Source organism: Aspergillus lucknowensis, assembly GCF_044049455.1.
Source record: "Aspergillus lucknowensis strain CBS 449.75 chromosome Unknown BJX67scaffold_4, whole genome shotgun sequence".
NCBI classification, from domain to species: Eukaryota; Fungi; Ascomycota; class Eurotiomycetes; order Eurotiales; family Aspergillaceae; genus Aspergillus; species Aspergillus lucknowensis.
In genome coordinates, this window is record NW_027263548.1 from 554,914 (window position 1) to 575,766 (window position 20,853).

General features: G+C 52.4%; 9 protein-coding genes across 9 annotated transcripts; 4 read left to right on the forward strand and 5 right to left on the reverse strand.

Annotated features, from left to right (window-relative positions):
* The first annotated feature begins 76 nt into the window (after window positions 1-76).
* On the forward strand, window positions 77-4,432 carry BJX67DRAFT_343522 (putative translation regulator (Cya5)). Its single transcript, XM_071028167.1, has one exon. The coding sequence runs from the start codon at window positions 329-331 to the stop codon at window positions 4,229-4,231; it is 3,903 nt and encodes a 1,300-aa protein (XP_070890062.1). The 5' UTR covers window positions 77-328; the 3' UTR covers window positions 4,232-4,432.
* A 483-nt stretch (window positions 4,433-4,915) lies between these two features.
* On the forward strand, window positions 4,916-8,530 carry BJX67DRAFT_215028 (MCM DNA helicase complex subunit MCM3). Its single transcript, XM_071025657.1, has 7 exons — window positions 4,916-5,274; window positions 5,340-5,391; window positions 5,462-5,508; window positions 5,565-5,670; window positions 5,722-5,985; window positions 6,041-8,094; window positions 8,172-8,530. Exons 2-7 carry the CDS (start codon window positions 5,362-5,364, stop codon window positions 8,206-8,208), a joined length of 2,538 nt encoding a protein of 845 aa, XP_070890063.1. The 5' UTR covers window positions 4,916-5,274; window positions 5,340-5,361; the 3' UTR covers window positions 8,209-8,530.
* Window positions 8,531-8,743: 213 nt separating this feature from the next.
* Window positions 8,744-10,126, reverse strand: BJX67DRAFT_377689 (Spo7-like protein; the record flags this gene model as incomplete). The annotated part of the gene is made up of 1 exon (XM_071032167.1): window positions 8,744-10,126. One exon carries the CDS (start codon window positions 10,124-10,126, stop codon window positions 8,744-8,746), a length of 1,383 nt encoding a protein of 460 aa, XP_070890064.1.
* A 263-nt stretch (window positions 10,127-10,389) lies between these two features.
* Window positions 10,390-12,588, forward strand: BJX67DRAFT_343527 (putative alpha/beta hydrolase). Its single transcript, XM_071028168.1, has 2 exons — window positions 10,390-10,930; window positions 10,991-12,588. The coding sequence occupies exons 1-2, from the start codon at window positions 10,766-10,768 to the stop codon at window positions 12,413-12,415; spliced, it is 1,590 nt and encodes a 529-aa protein (XP_070890065.1). The 5' UTR covers window positions 10,390-10,765; the 3' UTR covers window positions 12,416-12,588.
* BJX67DRAFT_343529 (uncharacterized protein) lies at window positions 12,589-14,057 on the reverse strand. Its single transcript, XM_071028169.1, has one exon. It carries the CDS (start codon window positions 13,857-13,859, stop codon window positions 12,726-12,728), a length of 1,134 nt encoding a protein of 377 aa, XP_070890066.1. The 5' UTR covers window positions 13,860-14,057; the 3' UTR covers window positions 12,589-12,725.
* A 76-nt stretch (window positions 14,058-14,133) lies between these two features.
* Window positions 14,134-15,650, forward strand: BJX67DRAFT_214673 (TatD family hydrolase). Its single transcript, XM_071025653.1, has one exon. It carries the CDS (start codon window positions 14,197-14,199, stop codon window positions 15,373-15,375), a length of 1,179 nt encoding a protein of 392 aa, XP_070890067.1. The 5' UTR covers window positions 14,134-14,196; the 3' UTR covers window positions 15,376-15,650.
* On the reverse strand, window positions 15,547-16,774 carry BJX67DRAFT_214593 (GPI anchored serine-threonine rich protein). Its single transcript, XM_071025652.1, has one exon. The coding sequence runs from the start codon at window positions 16,402-16,404 to the stop codon at window positions 15,718-15,720; it is 687 nt and encodes a 228-aa protein (XP_070890068.1). The 5' UTR covers window positions 16,405-16,774; the 3' UTR covers window positions 15,547-15,717.
* BJX67DRAFT_214942 (uncharacterized protein) lies at window positions 16,619-17,964 on the reverse strand. The gene is made up of 3 exons (XM_071025656.1): window positions 17,612-17,964; window positions 17,302-17,555; window positions 16,619-17,235 (listed from the first exon to the last, which is right to left on the reverse strand). The coding sequence occupies exons 1-3, from the start codon at window positions 17,670-17,672 to the stop codon at window positions 16,834-16,836; spliced, it is 717 nt and encodes a 238-aa protein (XP_070890069.1). The 5' UTR covers window positions 17,673-17,964; the 3' UTR covers window positions 16,619-16,833.
* A 1,201-nt stretch (window positions 17,965-19,165) lies between these two features.
* On the reverse strand, window positions 19,166-20,797 carry BJX67DRAFT_369937 (aldehyde dehydrogenase; the record flags this gene model as incomplete). The annotated part of the gene is made up of 4 exons (XM_071030842.1): window positions 19,166-19,310; window positions 19,376-19,818; window positions 19,885-20,278; window positions 20,331-20,797. 4 exons carry the CDS (start codon window positions 20,795-20,797, stop codon window positions 19,166-19,168), a joined length of 1,449 nt encoding a protein of 482 aa, XP_070890070.1.
* Between the last annotated feature and the right edge of the window lie 56 nt (window positions 20,798-20,853).

Sequence of the window (20,853 nt, forward strand, 5' to 3'; positions counted from 1 at the left end):
AAACGTAACGCCGTCGGCGATTCTCGCCTTTCGGCTTGAGCTCAACCTCCCCAAAATTTTGTCCATTGTCAACATCAAAGCGAAGGTTCCTCTTGCTTGCTGCCCACCGCAATCGACCCTGGGGGCTTTTGACGCCGCAATTGCGCCTGGAGCTGCGCAGACTAACCCCCACCCATCTGCTTTGTGAATTGTTTCGCCGCCATTCCGACACCATTAGGACTCTCAACTTCTAACCCTCCTTGCTCTCAAAGAAACAGCCATCGATATGCTATTTGACCCGACGAGATTACGGTGAACTTTGGGGTGCGACATAACGCTTTTGGGGGTGATGCTGGAACGGACCGCGGGATGTATTGAGAGCGCAGGACGGCGTTTCCTCCGAGATTCAAAGGGTAGTCTTCGAAGCCGAAGAGCCCCGTGTATAGGCTTCAAGCACGGAGCGGGTTCCATCTCCGATTATTCAAACGGGCGGCTTGCGCCTCGGCGAGCGCTGCGACAGGGATGTTCAGATTCAAACACGACAGGCTCCCGAGCTCCGCTTCTCGATTTCTTATACCCAAATCGAACACAGGACGTTGTCGTCGCCCTTCTACTGCGGAAGAACGCCGTCTCGCGGAAGAAGAGAAGGAGCATATCGGCTGCCTGCAGAACGTTTACTACTGAGGCTAGTCGTCATCCGGCAATCGAGCCACCCCAACCGATGCATATTTCCAGCAGAGGAGACTCGGAGTCGCAGACCAGCTTAGCAAGAAGTGCACTTGCTAAGTTACTACGTGATGGGACGGCTGAACAACCTGATCGAATGTGGCGACTCTATGTGGCTGCTGGCTATCCTGCCGACCTGAGGCAAGCTCTCCTCGCGCTGCTCAGCAACTCTCCAAAACAGGATGATCACGACAGAGCGCAAGCCGTTTTTTATTCGATCTCCGAGGAGCTGCGGTCAGCAGAGGATTATCTGCATATCGTGAAGTCCTTCTTTGCGGTTGGACGACGAGAAGTGGTAAAAATCATCTGCAAGGAGGCGTTAGCGAAAGACCATGGTCTGTCGCTCTGGGCATATTCTCTGGCCCGACTCTTGAATGACTCCGAATGGTTTCTTGGTAAAGAACTCTGGCAAGCTAACCCTTCAGCGAAGCAGCTAGCGCCGAAGGAGCTGTGGGCCTACCTGTCCCCTCATATAAACGCTTTATCTCTTCTTAAAAACTTGCACAGCTTTTCTCGATCACTTCTCCGTCGTGATCAGGATGCAGACGCGCCAGATACATCAGTTAGGCCATTGCGTGATTTTGCCAGCTCGATCCTCGATATAATCTTTACAAGGCTGGAACTCTTCGAAAGAACACCACCGGACCTCTTGCTGCCACTTGTTCAGGATTCCTATCATGCGGGCCTCCTAAAGCCACTGCATTATTTCAGACTCATTAGCACTCTTCAGAACGCGCGTTCGAAACCGGTATTTGCCCAATCTGTCGTGGTTTACAAGAACCTTCGCTGGCTGATGAGCAAAATAATACCTCCGACTGGGCTCATCAAACGTTTTTTCCAAGGGTTCTCGCGGTTTGGGATGGTTGATAGCATCCAATACTTTGTCGACGAACTTTATCGTATCAATGAGATACCCGGGCTAGAAGAGTATGGGCATATCCTTCGTACATATTCACGGGCTGGTGAGGCAACGAAACTCGACAGAGCATTCAATCAAATGGTCTATCATCATGGGAAGCCCAAGAGCCTTGAGTATCTTGCACCCCTCCTCTATGTCCATGCGCGTGTTGGCAATGTGGAAAAAACACTGGTTGAATTCCAGAAATTGTCGGATGATTGGGGGCTTGTGCCAAACACTTATTGCTGGAACATCTTGCTTACTGCGTATGCAAAACGAGGTGACGTACCTGGATGTAATCAGCGCTTCAGGATGATGCTTGAAGCAGGAGTGGAGCCTAGCTCCTTCACATTTGGTATCTTGATGGGCCTATATGGCAATCGCGGCGATGTTGAGCGGGTCACTCGCTTGTTGCATATTGCAAAGCAGAGGCGGGTCCCGATCGCTTCTGCTATGCTCGATCCAATCGTGGAGGCATATTGCAAGAACCAAGAACTTGAGTCCGCAGAACATGTGGCAAAGTCTTGTCTTTCCGTTCAAATGCGAGGTTCACGAGTAAGGATGTGGAACATATTACTCTGGAATCACGCGTACAGGATGGACTTGGCATCGATTGTTCAAATTCGCTCAGTCATGAATGCCGCTGGAATCCCCCCTGATGATATGACTTATGCTGCATTCATGATGAGTTTAGTTCTTGTAGGTCAGACGGATTCTGCGCGCCGTATCCTTCGAACCCTCCACAGAAGCCGCACACTGCAGGCTACCGAGTTCCATTATGCCATCATTCTGTATGGTTATGTGAAGCAGCGCAATCGGGATATGGCACACATCATTTTCCAAGAGATCCAAGCCCGGTTCAAGGACCCAGGGATCAGCGCGCGGGTTCTCCTCATAAGAACGCAATTGGAGCGAGATTTGCAGATAGTCAACAGTGACACAGTATCCGAGGTTGATGAAGAAACAGAGACTGCCGCAAACATCCGTTTTGTGCATGCCGAACGCCTCCTTCTCGATAGCATTGCGGAGTTCAGGTCCGCTCAACTCGCCACGAACATGCCGATGCCCGGCGCTAGCAGGCGGAAATACATCGCGGACACGTTTCCGGCCGCGTATTTCGACGCTATCATGACGGAGTATGGAAAAAGGGGTGCTCTCGAAGACGTGGAACGGCTTTGGAAAGAATATGTCAAAGTCAAAAATTGCCCGGACTCGTTCGCTCACGCTCCACTCCGCATCCTAGCCCCAATAATGCTGGCCTATATGAACGCAGATAAACACGAGATGGTTGATTTATGCTGGAGATTCGCCTTTCGCCGCGCGCAACAAATGTGGAGCCGCCACGACAACGGGAAGGCCCTTGTTGAAGTTCCGTCTTCCCCCGAACCTGTCAATCCAGCCAAACCTTTCCTACCAGACACGAGTGGCGAAGGCGTTGATATTCCCATCAGCCCAGACCTGGACTGGCAATCGATGCCTCCGGTACTGCCAGCATATCGGTTCATGCTCTCTCGATTTGTGTCAATATACATGCGATCTCTAGTCAATAGACAGGAGTCGCATAAAATAGACCAGTTGATGGCAGAGGTAGAGAAATCTGGGTTTTCGCTAACAACCTTCAATTGGTCAGCATACGTGCAGATGCTTGCTTCCTCCGATAGCCCCTCGGACCAAGTCAAAGCTTTTCTTATATTTGAGGAAAAGTTCATGCCCAATTTTCCAGGATGGTATCACCTTAGACGAGGGAGAGGTTTGGCACATATGAATGTGCCCCCCGCTCTATCTTTCGATCCTGACACAAGATCGAGGGTTCTGAAAAACAGGGCTAAACTATTCTGGAGCAAGATGAACCCAGACTACATGCAGCCGACGTACCTCACCATGGTGTATCTCGCCGCCGCATTACTTCGAGCGCGGGAGAGAAGCATCTCGATCGGAGTGACTGAACTCCAAAACCTCTACAAAGCAGCACCTCAGACTATTGGAGCCCTTGGTCGAATGCCGTACCTGCGGGACAAGTTTCAAGGTGTCTTGCTACGACGTCGCCCAGAGGCAGAGAGCCCGAAGAGAACAAAGGACAGTTATTACGTATGGACAGGTGGCATTCTAGGGGTGGGTGGCCGCCGCGGTGTTCCGCAAAAGGTAGAACCATTCGAGGAGGCATTTGCGGAAGATGCCTGGGAGGGTGAAGACTCAGAGCAACCACATTCGTTTGAAGGTCTGTCTAGCGAAGAGCCCGCCGAGATCGGCAGTTCACTCCAATATAAGCCCGCCTCATCAACTGTATCTTTGCCGAAGGAGGATCCCAAAAATGCAGATTCACACGTCGACCCTCGTTACCGGTGGATGCTCAGTCCCCAGGATGCATACGGCCTCGAAGCTGCAATAACATTCTCAGCACAGGACAAATATTCCAATGATGAGTTGATTGATGTGGAACGTGAAGCTCTTGATAGCTTCGAAGACCTAGCTAAACTTCGAAATGAGGAAAAGAAAATGAGAAGGAATCCATCACGAGACACCATTATTGGCGACGAAGAGGCGGATGGACCATACTGCAGGAATTCGAAAATGCCCAATTTCCTGGAAGAGCTTCACAGCGATGAAGGGCTGGACCAACAAGAATGAAAAGGTATATCAAGGATCAGTCTAAACAGGGGCTAGCTGAGCCAGCAGGAACACTACACCACAAGTCTGAAAAGGCAAAAAGAGGTCATGCGCTTTGATATAGAGCAACGAAAGAGCTGTTTCCACAGTTCGCCGGCTTCCACATGTATATAAATTATAGGCTCTCCATGTACTCTACTGTATTATAAGACACAATTGCCCTATGCAAAGACGCGTAACAAACTTTCAGCAGGTTTCCAGAGATAAGTATTCAGGGCCTCTTTCTGAGCAGAGGAGTAATGGCGCTCTGAAATTGCGATCGATATACCATGTACCACTGAGTTACAATTATAGATCGGTTTCTTGTTCCCTGATCTTGAAAGTATCGATCCGGACGCGGAGCAGCTCTCCCCCATTCCATGTGGCCAACGACCCAGCGATGAGGAATCCAAACGGTTCCCAACGCCGAGGTGAACTTACGAGCAGTTTCGGCTCCTCTGGGTGCCATAGACATTCTATCTTCGACGTCAGGGGTACTTTCATAAAGACAATGATCATGTTTGGTCTCCTCCCCACGGTGCCAGTCCGAGGCCCCCATGACCAAAAGATGCACGTGACCTCTTACCTCTTGAACTGCTTAGTCATTCAAACGCGTCCCCCTCCAAGGACTGTGGGCGCGTTCTAATTTTGCCAAATTGGGGCGACGCGTCAACAAATTCATCCTCCACATCCCACGTTTCTCCCTTTATCACTGCACAAATTGCAGAACCTCGACACTGACGACCGCAAATCTCACTCGCATTCCCCTGTTCTTATTCCCAGTGCCTCCTGTATCTTCTTAGAAGCTATCCTACTCCTCAGTGTGCCGAGCAACTATTTGCCTGCTGCCCGCGAGATAACACTTCGCTATGGACGGAGCGCAGCTTCGTGACCAGGCCGCTCAAGATCGAGTGCGAGCGGCAATTGAGTTTCTCGATCCTCGTATGCGCCAATTCGTCTCCTTTATCCACCCCCAGAGCTTACTGACGAGTTCTTCTTTCGCCAGGCGATGCCCGAGCCCGCAGGTCCGTGAATCCTTCCCCTCCTCTGATAGCCACGCATGGACCAAGAACCTGACCGAAAGGTGTAGCTACCGAGCAGATATTGTCTTGATGCTAAATAGAAAACTGCGCCGATTGACAGTATGTACCACTCTCTTCACTTTACACAGATCAGATATCCGGAACATGTCTAATACTCTCTTGCATCCAGGTTAGCCTTGATGAAATCAGAGCACATAACCGGGAAATGGCAGATGGGTAATACTCCCAGAAGAATGTATCACATATTCTCAACATGCTTATCTAACATTTAGCCTTCTTACCTCTCCTTTTGATTGGTCTCAAGCATTCGACAGAGCCCTCAAAGAGGTCGTTAAGACATTGCCCAGCCGACCATCAAGTGAATCTGCGGACGAAGTGGTAGGATTTCTATACTCTGTATACTTCTACGGACTGTCTAACCCAGTACAGAATTATTATTGTGCCTATGTCGGGGCTTTTGGGGAGTTCTCATGTAACCCTAGGACACTGGGGTCCGCACATCTGAATCGGATGGTCTCTCTTGAAGGCATTGTTACCAAATGCTCCTTGGTCCGCCCGAAGGTGATTCAGAGCGTACATTACAGCGAGCGGAAAGATCGGTTTTTGGCCAGAAAATACAGGGATCAGACCATGACCGCCAGTGGTGCGACAAGCGTGAACGTTTACCCCCAAGAGGACGACGAGAAGAATCCGGTAGGTCTGTTGATACTAGGTCTAAAGGAAGTGGCTAACTTGATTCTTGAAATAGCTTATCACTGAGTTTGGTTATTCTACGTATATGGACCACCAGACAATCTCAATCCAAGAAATGCCTGAACGTGCTCCCGCTGGTCAATTGCCTCGGAGCGTGGATGTGATCGTAGATGATGATTTGGTTGATCGAGCAAAACCCGGAGACAGAATTCAGCTTGTGGGAATCTACCGCTCTTTGGGAAACCGAAACGCAGGGTCTGGGTCCTCCACCTTTCGTACGCTTGTGATGGCGAACAACATCATTCAGCTATCCTCAAAGTCCGGTGGGGGGATAGCACAGGCAACCATTACCGATACTGACATTCGAAACATCAACAAAGTCTCCAAGAAAAAGCACGTCTTCGAATTGTTATCCAACTCCCTTGCTCCCAGTATCCATGGCCACGATTACATTAAGAAGGCCATTTTGCTTATGCTTTTGGGAGGTATGGAGAAGAATCTTGACAATGGTACACATTTGCGTGGCGACATCAATATTCTCATGGTGGGTGATCCGTCAACGGCCAAGTCCCAAATGCTCCGCTTCGTCCTCAATACTGCCCCCCTTGCGATAGCAACGACTGGTCGAGGCTCTTCTGGTGTCGGTCTCACTGCCGCCGTCACCTCGGACAAGGAGACGGGTGAGCGCAGGCTTGAGGCTGGTGCAATGGTTCTTGGCGATAGAGGCGTCGTTTGCATTGATGAGTTCGACAAGATGAGCGACGTGGATCGTGTGGCTATACACGAAGTCATGGAACAGCAAACAGTTACAATTGCCAAAGCAGGCATTCACACCAGTCTAAATGCTCGCTGCAGTGTTTTGGCCGCCGCCAACCCGATCTACGGCCAGTACGACCCTCACAAAGACCCCCACAAAAATATTGCCCTCCCCGATTCGCTTCTGTCACGTTTCGATTTACTATTCGTCGTGACGGACGATATTGAAGATGCTAAGGATCGAATGGTCTCAGAGCATGTTCTACGCATGCACCGTTATCGTCAACCGGGGACAGAAGAAGGAGCGCCCGTCCGAGAACAGCTCAATCAAACCCTCGGTGTTGGTATAGATGACGCGGAAGACACCAATCAACCCACAGAAGTCTTTGAGAAGTTTAATGCCATGCTCCATGCCGGCATCGCCAATGGAAGCAGGGGACGGGGAAAGAACGTTGAGATCTTGAGCATTCCTTTCATTAAGAAATACATCCAATATGCAAAGTCAAGAATCAAGCCCGTCTTGACCAAGGGAGCCGCTGATCACATTGTCGGAACTTACTCTGCACTCAGAAACGATGAGCTGTCGGCAAACCAGCGCCGTACATCGCCCATTACCGCTCGTACCCTTGAGACACTGATCCGTCTGTCAACAGCACACGCGAAATCACGCCTGTCAAGTCGAGTTGAGGAGAAGGATGCCAAGGTAGCGGAATCGATTTTGCGATTTGCCATGTTCAAAGAAATCCTCGAGGACGAACGACGAAAGAGGAGAAAGGTTACCTCTTTCGACGATGACTCCGAGTCGAGTGAATCCGATTCGGATGATGAGGACGATGATGATAACACTCCCGCAAATACTTCCTCTGCAACCCCTCGCTCTACGAGAAGAACCCTCCGAGCTCGCCCAGCCGCAACCCGCTCTTCAGCAAATGACGACGTCGAGATGGATGCAGACGGCGATGATACTTCCGTCCACGGGGACGGCCTATACAGCGCGAGCCCCCGTGGGCAGCGAATACAGTCAAGCCAGTCTCGGATGTCCGTCGCTTCATCCCAGCCTGCCTCGCAGCTCGTCCAATCCCAGACAAATACCTCGCAATCACAGGGTGCATCCGCCGCATCCATTTCATCCCAAACAATAGAACCCGCCCGCCTGGGTGTCTTCCGCCAGGCACTAGGACCGTTAATGGGCACCACACTATTCGCTTCAGGAGATACAGCGGATGTTGAGGAGCTCATCGGCGCAGTGAACACCGCCATACGCGCTTCCCGATCTCTCGGAGAAACGCACGTCTTCCAGCGTCCAGAGGCCATCCAGGCGCTGAAGGCTATGCAGGAGAGAAATGAATTGATGTAAGTCATGATACCCGTTGTCCTTTGCCATAGCTCCACCGGCATACGCAGGGGCTGTAACTAACTCCTCTCAACAGGTACCTCGAAGACGACGAAACTGTCTACAGAATTTAATCAATAATTACCAGTGGAGGGTGGAACATCTGTGTTGAAGCTGAGCTCTGCGATTAATCACAAACGGAATTACGCGTTTCAGCCCCCCTTTTTTAATGAAATGAAGGCACTTGTATCCCTCGAGCTTTTCCTGGCGTTTTGGGTGGATTGCATTAATTGCGGTGACGGAACTCTGCAGGGAGATTTAAGTTGTTTCTGGCATTGGGGCTTGAGTGTCATAGAGCAACTGAGGATTCGAGACCTATTGTTTATTTAGAGTTCGGCTGTAGGATATCGTATACCTCAATGCTCAGCTCATGAATCCACAAGTATCTATTGACCGTCTCCTTTATTCGAATGTGGTAGCAATCGTGGGATTAAAGATCATGTTAGGATAGCAGTATCTATTGATCGAGAGCCGAGGACACGGGATGAGAGAATATCAGATTATGCACGAGACCTGGAGAGGATCTCATCGTACAGCTAATATTAGTTATGGTGGGTATATTATAGTAGGTACAAGAACGGGGTAAGTTAACACAAAAACACGGAGTGATCAACTTTCTATGCTGTCCTCTTGCTTTTTCTCCTTGTCTAATAACACCCCTGTTATCGAGGACGAGTCATCCGAAGAGAACGAAGATGTGCGGACACCTTCTCGGACCTGTGCCTGAGTTAAAGGCGACAGCCCTCGGTTGATCGTCTTTGACCCTTTCCTTCTTCTGCTAGGGGTTTGCTCGGAACCTGATGCCGCGGAGGACGGGGTATTGCTTCCCCGGCGGGGACGGCCTGTTGCTGAGGATCTGGACGGAGGCCTGTCTTCAGTGTCGATTGGGGTGGAGCTTCGAGAGGACGTGCGAGAATGTGAGTCGGAGCGTGTCGAGCGTCGGGGAGACTTTGTCTCGTGGGCCAACTTGGAGATGCTGGGATTGAGGTGATGATGGCGGTGGCTTTTATCACCATCGATCGCACGGTGCAGCGTTGCCGCAGCCAGTCGACGGCGTCGGGACGCCTTCCAGCCGAGCCCGGTCCACCAGAACCATGCCCCTTCTTGTCGTGCTAATTGCCTCTCCCGCTGGCGCAGTTTGTCGCGAATCTGCGATCGTCGTTCATTTTCTTTCTCCCAGAATTCAGTGCGATAGTCATCCCAGTTACCCCGGAACTCTGGCGAGAACAGCTTTGGTAGCAAGAGGAGTCGAATATGGTCACCACCCGGGCTAAGATCTTCCTCCACCAGACCGGATTCCGGATCCACGTTGTAGTAGTATTGCTGGGAAGCGCGTCCCGCCCGTTTCTCGGACAGAGGTCGGTCAAGGTAGTGGAAGTCCCCTACAGCAGAGGGAGAAAGCGGAGTGGAGAATGGGAAAAGGAATGCGAGGTACGAGAGCAGCTCCCGCCACCAGGGACCACGGATTACCACGATCTTCGTGTTCATGGTTCGCAGACCTCGGTTTGCAACGGCAAGCCACCGACGTGGCCATCGGATACCTCGCTCCCATTGCCCCGTGCCCCAAACCAGAAGTGCTGTTACCACACCCCCAAGGAGCGCAACTCGTTCCCACATCTCGACGACCCAGTAAACTGATCCTCCAACCCCACGCCCATCCTCGCGAGGGCGTAGAAAAAGCGCGTAGGAGAAATATGTAATCCAAGCTGCAAGTATGAGGAGGAAAAACGTGTTCTGTCGCCGACGTTCGCGTAGCGCCAGGTACTGGGCTCTCAGGGAGCTTTCGAGAATCAAGAGGTTCAAATAGATCTGAGGAGGGGAAGAAGGCAGGGCCGAAAGGGGATCGCTCGTGGAAGGAGGCGAAGGCGGGAGTGAGTCCGGGGAACGTTGATTAGATGACAACAAATCTGTAGACGAAACCGACAAGGAGCGGAGGCGATTGCTCGGAGCTGGGGAGCCTTTGACAAGCTGGTCCAGGCTGGGTGTCGCCATCGTGTTGGGCTGGGAAGAGAAGAGGCGGAATGGTGTCGGGGGAGATGGCTATGCGACAGCAGGCAGAGGGGAGAACCGAAAGAGCATGGCCGTTGCAACAGCCTAGAGCTTGCTCATCGCATGGAGGGAGTAGCTGGTGGCGACGACTCGGGATGGGGTGAGAGGAAGAGGAGGAAGAAAAATGATCGGTTGAGAGACGTCACTTTTGGAGGATCCAAAGTGCCAACCTTCGGCGAGAGTCGAAGAAAAGTGGCAAACCTCCACCACTTTAGCTCTGTTCCTTCCTTCTGCTTCAACCTCACCAACTACGAGCTCGAGCTACCCTCAGAAGAACGGCTTCTCATCTTTCGTTCAACCCTGACGTCGACTCTCGCGATTGGGTCGGGGATAACCGGTCTTTGGCGCCCCCGATGAAGTTGCGCTTTTCTCCGTGTCCACGCCTCCCTTGACTGCCTACGCCCCAACCCGCCATCGTATGCGCTCGAGTAACGGAGGGAGAGTCCTTCTCTTCTGTTACTCAACTGATTCTGCGACAAACTGTCTCTCGCCCGACTTCCTGTACTCCCCTTTCAGGCACTTCGACACTGGGCCTTGACGACACCGCCAAATCTCACGCCCTTCCGCCGTTCGACCTCGTCGATGGCCTCCTCAGAATCGCTAAACTCGTCAAGAGGCGAGTACCAGGACCGTAACCAGCAGACCTCTGCTGCTGACAACGTCCCTCACGCCGCTCGCGGTGCCAGCGCGACTCCAGCTCCAATGGCCTGGTTTCCGCTCGGCTACCGAGAGGGGTTCAGTCAGTGGGCATGCTCCCCAGCTCGTGGAAGAAGGATCGCACAGAATAATGACTGACTCTGGTTGTAGTGGTCGTCCATACCAGCCGCCGCTGCTGAGCACAAAGTCCTCTCCTACCTTCCCTATCTCCAGCATCAACCTCCGACCCATCTGCAGACCGGAAAGACGGCCAATGGCGCCAGCGGCGAATCCGGAAGCCTGCAATCCGCAGATCAGAGCCAGCAGAACGAAGTATCCACCAATTCTCTTGATGACCCCTACGGGCCCCGTCGGTGGCTCTCAAGTATGGTTCAATTAAGTGGCAAGAACCGGGCGCTCAATGAGTTTTCCGTAGAGAGAGTTGGTGAGGAAGCGGACCAACACTTAGTTATGCTTCACGGATACGGAGCGGGACTGGGGTTTTTCTACAAGAACTTCGAACCCTTGAGCCGCCCCAGAGGATGGCAACTCCACGCACTGGACCTTCTTGGCATGGGCCGCAGTACCCGACCGGCCTTCCGTATTAAAGCTAAAGAGCGCGAAGATGCTATCAGAGAAGCCGAAGATTGGTTCGTGGATGCGCTAGAAGAATGGCGTGTTAAGCGCAAGATCGAACGATTTACGCTACTAGGGCACAGCTTGGGCGGATACATTGCCGTGAACTACGCTCTGAAGTATCCGGGGCGCATCAATAAGCTCATCTTGGCTTCTCCGGTGGGTATTCCAGAGGACCCATATGCTGTCACTGCAGAAATGCCAGCGAAGCAAGATCAGGCCGCCATTGCGGCTTCAGCCGCCACTGTGCCGCCCGGTGATGCACCGAAAGGCGATAACAATATCCTCCTCAAGGGCCCTCCCACAGATACGTCTTCACCACAGCGCCTCCCGCCCCGTCGCACAGTCCCCAAATGGTTCGCCTACTTGTGGGAAGCCAACATCTCTCCATTCAGTCTCGTTCGGTGGGCAGGACCCCTAGGGCCACGTCTCGTCTCGGGTTGGACCTCTCGACGCTTCTCCCACTTACCCGCTGATGAGGCTAAAGCTCTCCACGACTACTCTTACTCGATATTCAACATGCGAGGTAGTGGTGAATACGCACTCGCATATATCCTCGCGCCGGGAGCATTCGCCCGAAGCCCGCTCATCCGACGAATCCAAGGCGTTGGTCGGCAAATGATACCCGCCACCGTCCCATACCCTCCCTATACGGGCAATAACAAACCAGAGCCCCAAGCCAGACGTGAAAACGGTCTCCCGATTGTCTTCCTATACGGCGATCACGATTGGATGGACTACAAGGGTGGGATGGAAGCCGCATCCAAGATTATCAAGGAGAAGCGTCGCATCCTTGAAAATGCCACGCCAGAGGAGCGTGAAGCTGACAATGGCTCCGCAAAAGTCGTTATGATCAAGAACTCGGGCCACCATGTCTACCTAGACGGATGGGAACAGTTCAACGACGCTGTCCTCTCGGAGATGGAGCACACGGCGCGGAAAGAACGTTCGAGGCTGTAATTACTCACCCACTACTCCAGCATATACCTTTCTTTTTTCTCAGTGTCAGCGGCTTTTTCTTTTGAGCAAGGGTTTATTACCCGACGGATAGATTTGTTTAGAGAAGTGGGATATACCGTGGGGTCCGAAGAAGCAGTGCAACCATTTTTGACCAGATGTAACAAATACAATATGATTAGAAATGTAAATGTCAAAAATATAAGCAGTCTTTAATTTGCCAAATATCCGGATGCTTTCGCGCCAAACTCATAACCAACATATCAACTGCAAAATATATTTCACGTCAGATCAATTTCGTAACAAGTCTTCTTCATGTACCTTCGTAGAAGCTCGTTCGACGATTCCCGAGAGCGGGAATATAATGAGAAACGGGGCCTAAACTTGCAGCAAAACCCCTAGGTGGCTTCCGCTCCTCGTTCGGCGTCGTGTTACTGGTCGTCTTCGCACCACTACCGGGGCTCCGTGGCTGCAAAGCAAAGTAACTACCGGATCCGGTGTTCAGTGTATCCGTTAGGGAGCCCGCATGGCGACCCCAGTGCTCTGAGTGCGCAGTGTGGGACTGTGAGCGCGCTGCCATGTTCCCCGACTGTACGGCGGTCTGTCCGTGAGCGGAACGTAGGTTGTACCCAGCCAGCATGGACGTAGTTGCTGAGCGCTGGTGATGGCGTCGGCCTTGGCTCTGGCTTTTGCTCCGCTTGGGGTCTTTAATTTCAGGGATTGTGACCCGGTTGGGTCTTCTCCGGGGGAGGTGGGATTCTGTTGGTGATGGCTCACCGTAGATGTTGTGGCCGATGGCGCTGCTACTGCGTCGGAGGGTTAGAGGCTGGGACGGGAGTTCTAGACGACTGTTCATGGATATCCATGCGATGTCGTCGACTTCGTCGCCGATGCTGTTAGACGATGGGGTTGTCCGTCCGGAGCGGTGTCTCGGGGACTTTGAGGAGGACGGTGGACATCGCCAACCACCTAAGCCTTCGAAGTCTCGATCTTCGGCGCCGCTTATTAGGCCTAGGAATCCAGAGGAACGGGTGTGGTGGGGATGTCCCTGGAGACTAGGTCTTTGAGGGTATCGACTGTCAAAGCTGTAGGGAGGGCCCCCTTGACCTTCTGGACCTTCTAAAGGGTTTGAGGTGTCGAGTCCGAAGGCTGTCGGACGGCTTTGACTGCGGAAATGGACAGGGCTATGGGGGAGGCCATGGTCTGACGATCGTCTTCTATTCGGGGTGGTTGGCTCTGAACCAGTTAAGCTTAGCAGAGACCAGCTGGTTGACGGCGGGATTGTGAAGAGGTTCGTAAGGAGGGCGAAGCATAGCTCGATCGAAATGAAGAATAGCTGTAAGAATAATGCAATGGTAGAGAAGAATATCGTGATTAAAGCTGTTATGGCAAGCGGGAGGGAGACAAGGGCCAGGAATGGGAGGGTGATCAGCGTCGTGGTGGGCATAGAGACGGGACGGTGGTAAGTATATATATCCTTCACGCGCGTGTTGTCCAGAGAAGCTCAGTTGGAGAATCAAGATAGAAGCAGCACTTCATAGCTGGTAGGAGATGATAATAAGTCTTTTGCAGAAGATACAAAGCCGGGTTTGTTCGCCCCGTTGCAATGGAGGGCCTCGAAAGATGTGGAAGCATGTGATGAGCTGTTGCCTGAGGTGTCCACAACGGCCTGGACGGTTACATTACTGCGGGCCTTCGATCTTTCGCTGGGAGCTTTGTTGACATCCAACTCTAGTTGTTCCAGCCCAGTGAGGCGACTTTTGTGCGCCGTTCTCCTTCAGACTATGATGGGCCAACCTCATTCCCAAGATAAGTTTCCTTGGGATATCGGGGTGTTCGACGCCCACTGTCACCCCACTGACACTATGTCATCAATTGCTGCAATACCCCGAATGAAAGCGGCCACGCTCACGGTGATGTCCACACGGGGGGAGGATCAAGATCTGGTCTTCCGAACAGCGAATAAACTCGCCGGGGATTGCACGGATACCGAGGACCCGCGTATCCTCCCATGCTTTGGCTGGCATCCGTGGTTCTCCCACCAAATCATAGACGACACAGCTGCCAAATCAGAGGCGAGGAAAGATTTCTCATCGGCCGCCGAAGTCAAGAACGCGCATTATCGTAGAGTGCTCAAGCCATCTCCGGACGAAAATTTTATATCCTCGCTTCCTGACCCGAAGCCGCTTTCGCATTTCCTCTCTGAGACACGGGCCAGGCTGTTAGAGTTCCCAACTGCGCTAGTTGGAGAAATCGGCCTAGATCGCGCTTTCAGACTGCCTCAAGCGTGGACCCAGGAAGATATTGAGACTCGGGACGGGCAGATGACACCCGGTTCCCGGGAGGGTAGACGTCTCTCCCCGCACCAAGTCAGGCCAGAACATCAAAGGGCAATTCTGGAGGCTCAGCTACGGTTAGCTGGGGAGCTCCGGCGCCCAGTATCGGTACACAGTGTCCAGGGCCATGGCGCTGTGATCGAGCTCTTCAAGAGTCTCTGGTCAGGCCATGAGCGGAAAGTTGCCTCGCGGCGGGAGAGAAAACGCCGTCATAGCGCTGCAGACGCCCACGCTGGAAGCGATGCAGAAGATGGAGAGCAAGACCATGCACTTGAGTCGAATGACGGGCGGGAATCGCTCCCGTTCCCGCCACGGATATGCATGCATTCTTACTCAGGGCCGGTGGAGACGTTGAAGCAGTTCTTGCATCCTTCTAACCCGTCAAATGTTTATTTTTCGTTTTCTAGCGTTATAAACTTCGCCCATCAGTCTGATAAGTCTGTGGCGGTGATTAAGGCTTTACCAGATGATAGGGTGTTGATTGAGAGTGACTTGCATATAGCTGGAGAGGAGATGGATGAACGATTGGAAGAAGCTGCTCGGCAGGTCTGTAAGATACGCGGATGGGATTTGCGGCAAGGGGTCCAACGGCTTGCGGATAATTGGAGGCAGTTCGTCTACGGTTGATTGACTGTCGATGACATGGGGATTGGAACAAGCATATTCCAATTATAGACAATAATACATCTTCAATGGACTAGGAACGCTCTGGCTTCGCGAGGTCAAATGTGCTACGCTGAACTGACTCGTTACCTTGAGAGACAGCTGAAAGAGGTCATAGGCTTACACATTAACTCGAGCCAAATAAGAGATAAATCAGAATTGTCAACAAAATCATCCGAGATCCATTAAGTAGATACACGAACAGAAGAATCAAGAGAGGATCAAAGGTCAAGAGAAAAAGGTTGAGTGCCCGTACAATTACACGTCACGTACGTCACATCATCCGTCTATCGCTTGGCCCCAGATTTAGAATGCAAGAACGGCAGCGACACCGGCAGCCACAGCACCGAGGCTGATGGCGTTACGGCCAGCAGCACCAGTGAACTCAGGAGGCGAAGGGGTGAAGGTAGGAGTCCAGACGGGAACGGACGGGCTCTGGGTGAGGGTAGGGATGGTGGGAGGGACGGTAGCGGTGGGCTCCGGGCAGGTGGTAGTAGTGATGGTCTTGGTCTTGGTCACAGTTCCAGGAGGAGTCGTAGGGGTGCCCGTGGGGGTTTGGCTGGTCTGGGTCGGAGCAGTGGTGGTAGAGTCATCACCACCGTGGCCGGGGTTGGAGACACCGAACTGAGTGGAGTACTGGTACTGGCCCTTGTTGGGGCCAGTCTCGACGACGAGCAGAATTCCGTAGTGGGTGGTATCGGGCTCGAGCTCGGTGCTGGGGTTCCAGACGTACTCGCCACTGTTGGGGACGCTCTCAGCAATAGCGTAGAGAGGAACGACGTTGGTGCTGGGGCCACGGAGGAGAACCAGAGAGACGAGACCATCGGTGGTGGGATCCCAGGTGATGGTGTAGGGCTTGCCAGCGCTGACCTGCTCATCGAGGCCAGGCTTGATAATGGCATTGCCCGTGGGAGCCTTAGAGTAGTCGGGGGCGGTCCAGGCAGTAGCGACGGCCACGAGGGCGGAGATGACACCAGCTGTGGAGAAACGCATTTTGATGTGATGTGTGTTGATTTGTCGTGAAGAGATCAGAGGGTAAAGATTCGTGAGGTTGATCCAAAGACTCCCAAGGGACGAAAGAGTGACTGGTCTTCGAAAGAAGGACTGGAAGTGGTTCTAAAAGAATGACTGGGTCGGAGTGTGAGAGGCACGTCCGGGTTGGAAGTCAGAGAAAGAGTTTGGGAGACGGAAGTGAGAAGCGAGGGAGAGAGGAAGAAAGGCGAAGAAGACGGGCGCAGCACTCATTAAATTCAAGGAATCCTGGCAGGTCGCACTCCAAAAGAGCTCAGCCTAGTTTAGTTTACAAAAGTGTTATTATTATTCTTTTTTCAAATTATCCTCCGAGACCCCCATGGCTGCGGCTCATGTTGGTAGTGGGTCGGACGAGAAATTACATGAGGAGAGGAGCGTCCTCTGATTGATTCACCTTCGGCCATGAGAGGGCCGAACGGATGTCACGACGACGTGAGATGAGTGGGAGAGACTGTGGCCCCTGCATTGTTCGCCTGACACTGGGATGTTGACTGGAGCTTGGAATGTGACAACCGAGTGAGTCCGAGAGCTCGAAGCTCCCAGCAAGCAGTGAAGGGGAACAAGGGAGAATGAGAGGGGCAGGCAGACAACAGGATGCGACGCTGTTGGACGCTCACTGGGCCAACAGACCACTGACGATTTTAGTCTGTTGGGTTGGAGGAGCGCGAGGTGAACCTTAGGATTGGGGATTGGTGGAGATTTAGCCGAGTATCTGCCAGGAAATTGCACACTTGACTTGTGCTCGGAAGAAGTTGCCCATGCCAGAGTCAAAGGGACTTGCTCTGGTGAGTCCTGGTGGCTGGACAGTGGTCAACATTGAACAGAACGCTGTCTGGCGTGGAGGTTTGGGACCGAGACGAGGTTGACAATTTGGCTCTGTCCATGGTGGCCAGCATTCCCCAAAAAGAACGAGGCCATCTGAGACTTCTCCCGTCCAGAAAACCTTGACTTGTGGCGCATCCATCTCACTGGCGGGGCAGATTCTTGACAGGGTTCTCGTCTTGAAAGGAAGCGTTGTTCAAGTGGGCAAGTTCCACGGTTCCTGGAGAGAGGCAGACCAGAGCTGATGGGCAACCTTGGAAGAGACCCCAAACATCCTTCCGAACCTCTCACTTTCACAGTATGATCAGCAACAGAAGAACACCCAAGGCTCCATTCAAGGACCAACCAAAGACCGCTTGTGGCTCTGGAGAACGATCCGCAAGAAGATCAGACCAGAATGAAGTCATCCCACGTTCTGCCGACGAGAGATTGGTGAAGGGATCCTTCTGACGCTCATCTCCTGTTCCTGAACGCTGACTGGGTCCGTGGCACGCCGTTCGGATCTCAGCCCCTGTCCAGGGAAATTGTCTCAGCGGGCTTCGGGGGGCGAAATGAGTCCGAGACACTCGACAGATGATTGGATCGCAACCAGGATGGCAGAATCTTCCCCAACAGTGATTCGAATGATGAGATTATTGGAGTTCGTTCGGAGCATTCTTTTTGAATCTGGAAAAGAAGGAGACTGGAAGGCTGAAAGATCAAACATTATTATTGCATCACATCTCAACGCCATCCGACGGAGACGTTGCAGATTCTTTTGTCTGTGTAACCTCCACAGCGTCCGCCCTTGCAGAGACAGAATTCTGTCAACAACAGAGGATGGGATTCCTTGCCCCTCGTTGGTCAGATGGATGGGTCTTCCTGCGCCGGTCGCTCAGCCCCTGCACCTCAAGACGCAGCGTGGAATCCACGGCGCTTCGAAGAACCAAAGCTGGCCCCTGAGGCTGACTCGGAGAGAAATTTGTTCCTCGCTCAGCCCTGAGATTCGGAGATGTTGCTTGCTGCTTTTCCAGCTGTCTCGATTGGGAAGTCACCTGCACCTCACCAACCACCTGGGCACCTGCACCTCCCCCTTGGGTCCAAAGCTCAAACTGCAAGGTTCTTCCTCCAATCCGCCCTGAGAGCTCACAATGCACTTCTTCGGCACCCGTTGATGCCCTGGGATGATCCCCTGAGCCCGTGACATGCTCCTTTGGATGGAAAAAATAACTTTCCTTAGCTTCCGGTGTTTGGAGATCTTGTGTTCGAGGAGAATGGTCTTGGCCGCGATGAGATCTCAACACTGAAGCTCACGGCAATCACTAACGCGAAGAAGCAAAGTTCACTGAACTAATCCAGCCCACTTTTCCAAGGTCCTTGGAATTCGCTTGACCTGCGTCTCGGTTGATCATGGCTTCAAGCTGCTTTGGGCGAGGCGAGTCTGTGGATCGAGCTCGGATGCTACAGATGTTGAAGTGGACCATGTCTGACTCGCAGAATTGCACAGGCAAGTTGTTCCAATCGGCTGGACAGTCTCTCGTCCTTACAGATGTCTGACTCTTCTTGTCTGGGGCCTCAAAGGCTGATGCTACGAGTTCTCGCCCCTTTGCATGTCTCAGGTGATATCGTTAAACTGTTCAGCGTGCCAATGTCACATTGAATCTCTGTATTTAGCCAAAAGGCAAATGAATAGAAGGGCAAAACTTCGACAGAGCCTCAACGAACCCGCTAGACTTGAACTGCCAGAGATCCACAACACGGCGATTAAAGCCGTCTCATTACGTCGGTGCTCATTCGCCATTTCACAAAGCCAAAGATGGAATCCTCTGGGGAATCCTCTGGGGAATCCTCTGGCTTGGATCGTGAAGTTGTGGCGAATTTGAATGAGCTGGTCAGTCGAGGGAGTGAATTCACGGCATTCCTACTCGACCCAGGTGATGGTCTTGCTTTGCAACCATTCGTCATAGCCAGCGGTGCCTCCAAATCGGCCAAACCCGCTGCTCTTCCATCCACCATGAGGGAGAGTCGGCTCATCATGGACCGTCAAGGAGTTGATGTGAACAGCTCTATTATTAAATTGAAGGTTAGCCGACAGTGTGTGATATTCAGATGATTCACCAAACAGACATACCCCGACTCTATTTCCTTGGCTACCCTCAGACCGCGGAACAGGTTGCTAGTAAAGACAGCTGAGGAGAGGCCGTATTCTGTGTCGTTAGCTAACTCGATGGCCTCCTCTTCGCTATTCACGACGATAAGAGACACCGTCGGTCCAAATGACTCCGTGGCGTAGATGTCCATTTCCTTGGTGACGCCTCCCACGATAACTGGACGCAGGCTGTTGGCGCATGATTCGTTGGCCTTGGGGTCTCCGAACACGACATCAGCACCTTTAGAGACCGCGTCCGTCACTAGATCTCTGTTTTTCTTCACCGCAGCTGCAGCGACCAGAACCGGCGCGGGCGCATTCTTGCCGAAGACCTTCTCAGCGGCGTCAACCAGCAACTCCTGAAACTTCTCTGCGACACCTCGCTGTACGACGATACGCTCTGTCGACATGCAGATTTGGCCAGACTAACGTTAGATGTCAGTGTTCAACCATCTCCCATGAAACATCGACCGTCTGGAGCGACCACTTACGTGCATAAATGAGCCCAGTGCACAGCACATTGCGGCTCTATCCAGATTAGCGTCATCCAGGACAATCGCCGAGGCTTTCCCCCCCAACTCAAGTAGCACTGGCTTGATATACTTCCCAGCGATCGAGGCAATGATAGAACCGACGTTGGTGCTGCCTGTGAAGCTAATCTTGCGTACGTCTGGATGGGAGATAAGTGCATTGGTGACGGAGGCCGCGTCCGATGTCTGATGATATATCACATTCAAACAACCTGCAGGAAGACCTGCTTCCCGGTAAATATCACCCAGCACCCAGAAACATCTCGGAGATAGTTCAGAGCCTTTTAAGATCGCCGTATTACCAGCAGCCAGTGGAAGAGCAACAGCACGAGTCCCGAGAATATAAGGAGCGTTCCTAAGGATGGTCTTTAGCAATGATAGGGGCAGCTGGAGGGAACACGACGTACCAAGGTGCAATCCCCAAAACAACACCATATGGCTGCTTTACGACCATAGCGGATTCCCCTTCCTGAGAGACAGTAGGTACCTTGCCCTCGACTGTGGGTATCATTGCTGAAAAGTCTCTCAAGAACTCAACGCCCATCATGACGGTCTTCTCCACAAATGGCCTCCCTGCCCCCGTTTCCTCCATCTGAATTCGGATTAACTCTTCCTTTCGCGACAACATGATATCTGCAGCTTTAGCCAGAATCGCCCTGCGCTCATATGGGTTGGTCCTGCTCCAGGCGGGGAAGGCAGCCTTCGCAGCTGCCACAGCGCGGTTTGCATCGTCGATAGATGCGCCAGCGCAACGGTCAAGCAATTCGCCCGTCGCGGGGTTATGAACTTCGAAAACGGTGTCTGTAACGATCGACTCGTTGTTGATAATGAGCGGAATCACGGCCCTATCGCCATTGTTCTTGTCCGAACCCATGTTCGTCGGAGGGATTAAGCGCAGCCAAATGGTCTATGCGAGGGTTGAGAGACTTG

Bases quoted from the DNA above. Each gene is read 5' to 3' on its own strand.
- BJX67DRAFT_343527 (XM_071028168.1), top strand. From the start codon at position 10,766: ATGGCCTCCTCAGAATCGCTAAACTCGTCAAGAGGCGAGTACCAGGAC. The intron at 10,931-10,990 runs GCATGCTCCCCA...CTCTGGTTGTAG, and splicing joins GAGAGGGGTTCAGTCAGTGG to TGGTCGTCCATACCAGCCGC.
- BJX67DRAFT_343529 (XM_071028169.1), bottom strand. From the start codon at position 13,859: ATGCCCACCACGACGCTGATCACCCTCCCATTCCTGGCCCTTGTCTCC.
- BJX67DRAFT_215028 (XM_071025657.1), top strand. From the start codon at position 5,362: ATGCTAAATAGAAAACTGCGCCGATTGACA. The intron at 5,509-5,564 runs GTAATACTCCCA...TCTAACATTTAG, and splicing joins AACCGGGAAATGGCAGATGG to CCTTCTTACCTCTCCTTTTG. The intron at 5,671-5,721 runs GTAGGATTTCTA...AACCCAGTACAG, and splicing joins GTGAATCTGCGGACGAAGTG to AATTATTATTGTGCCTATGT.
- BJX67DRAFT_214673 (XM_071025653.1), top strand. From the start codon at position 14,197: ATGATGGGCCAACCTCATTCCCAAGATAAGTTTCCTTGGGATATCGGG.
- BJX67DRAFT_343522 (XM_071028167.1), top strand. From the start codon at position 329: ATGCTGGAACGGACCGCGGGATGTATTGAGAGCGCAGGACGGCGTTTC.
- BJX67DRAFT_214593 (XM_071025652.1), bottom strand. From the start codon at position 16,404: ATGCGTTTCTCCACAGCTGGTGTCATCTCCGCCCTCGTGGCCGTCGCT.
- BJX67DRAFT_214942 (XM_071025656.1), bottom strand. From the start codon at position 17,672: ATGACTTCATTCTGGTCTGATCTTCTTGCGGATCGTTCTCCAGAGCCA. The intron at 17,556-17,611 runs GTTGGTCCTTGA...ATACTGTGAAAG, and splicing joins AGAGCCACAAGCGGTCTTTG to TGAGAGGTTCGGAAGGATGT. The intron at 17,236-17,301 runs GTCTCGGTCCCA...TCCAGCCACCAG, and splicing joins AGAGCCAAATTGTCAACCTC to GACTCACCAGAGCAAGTCCC.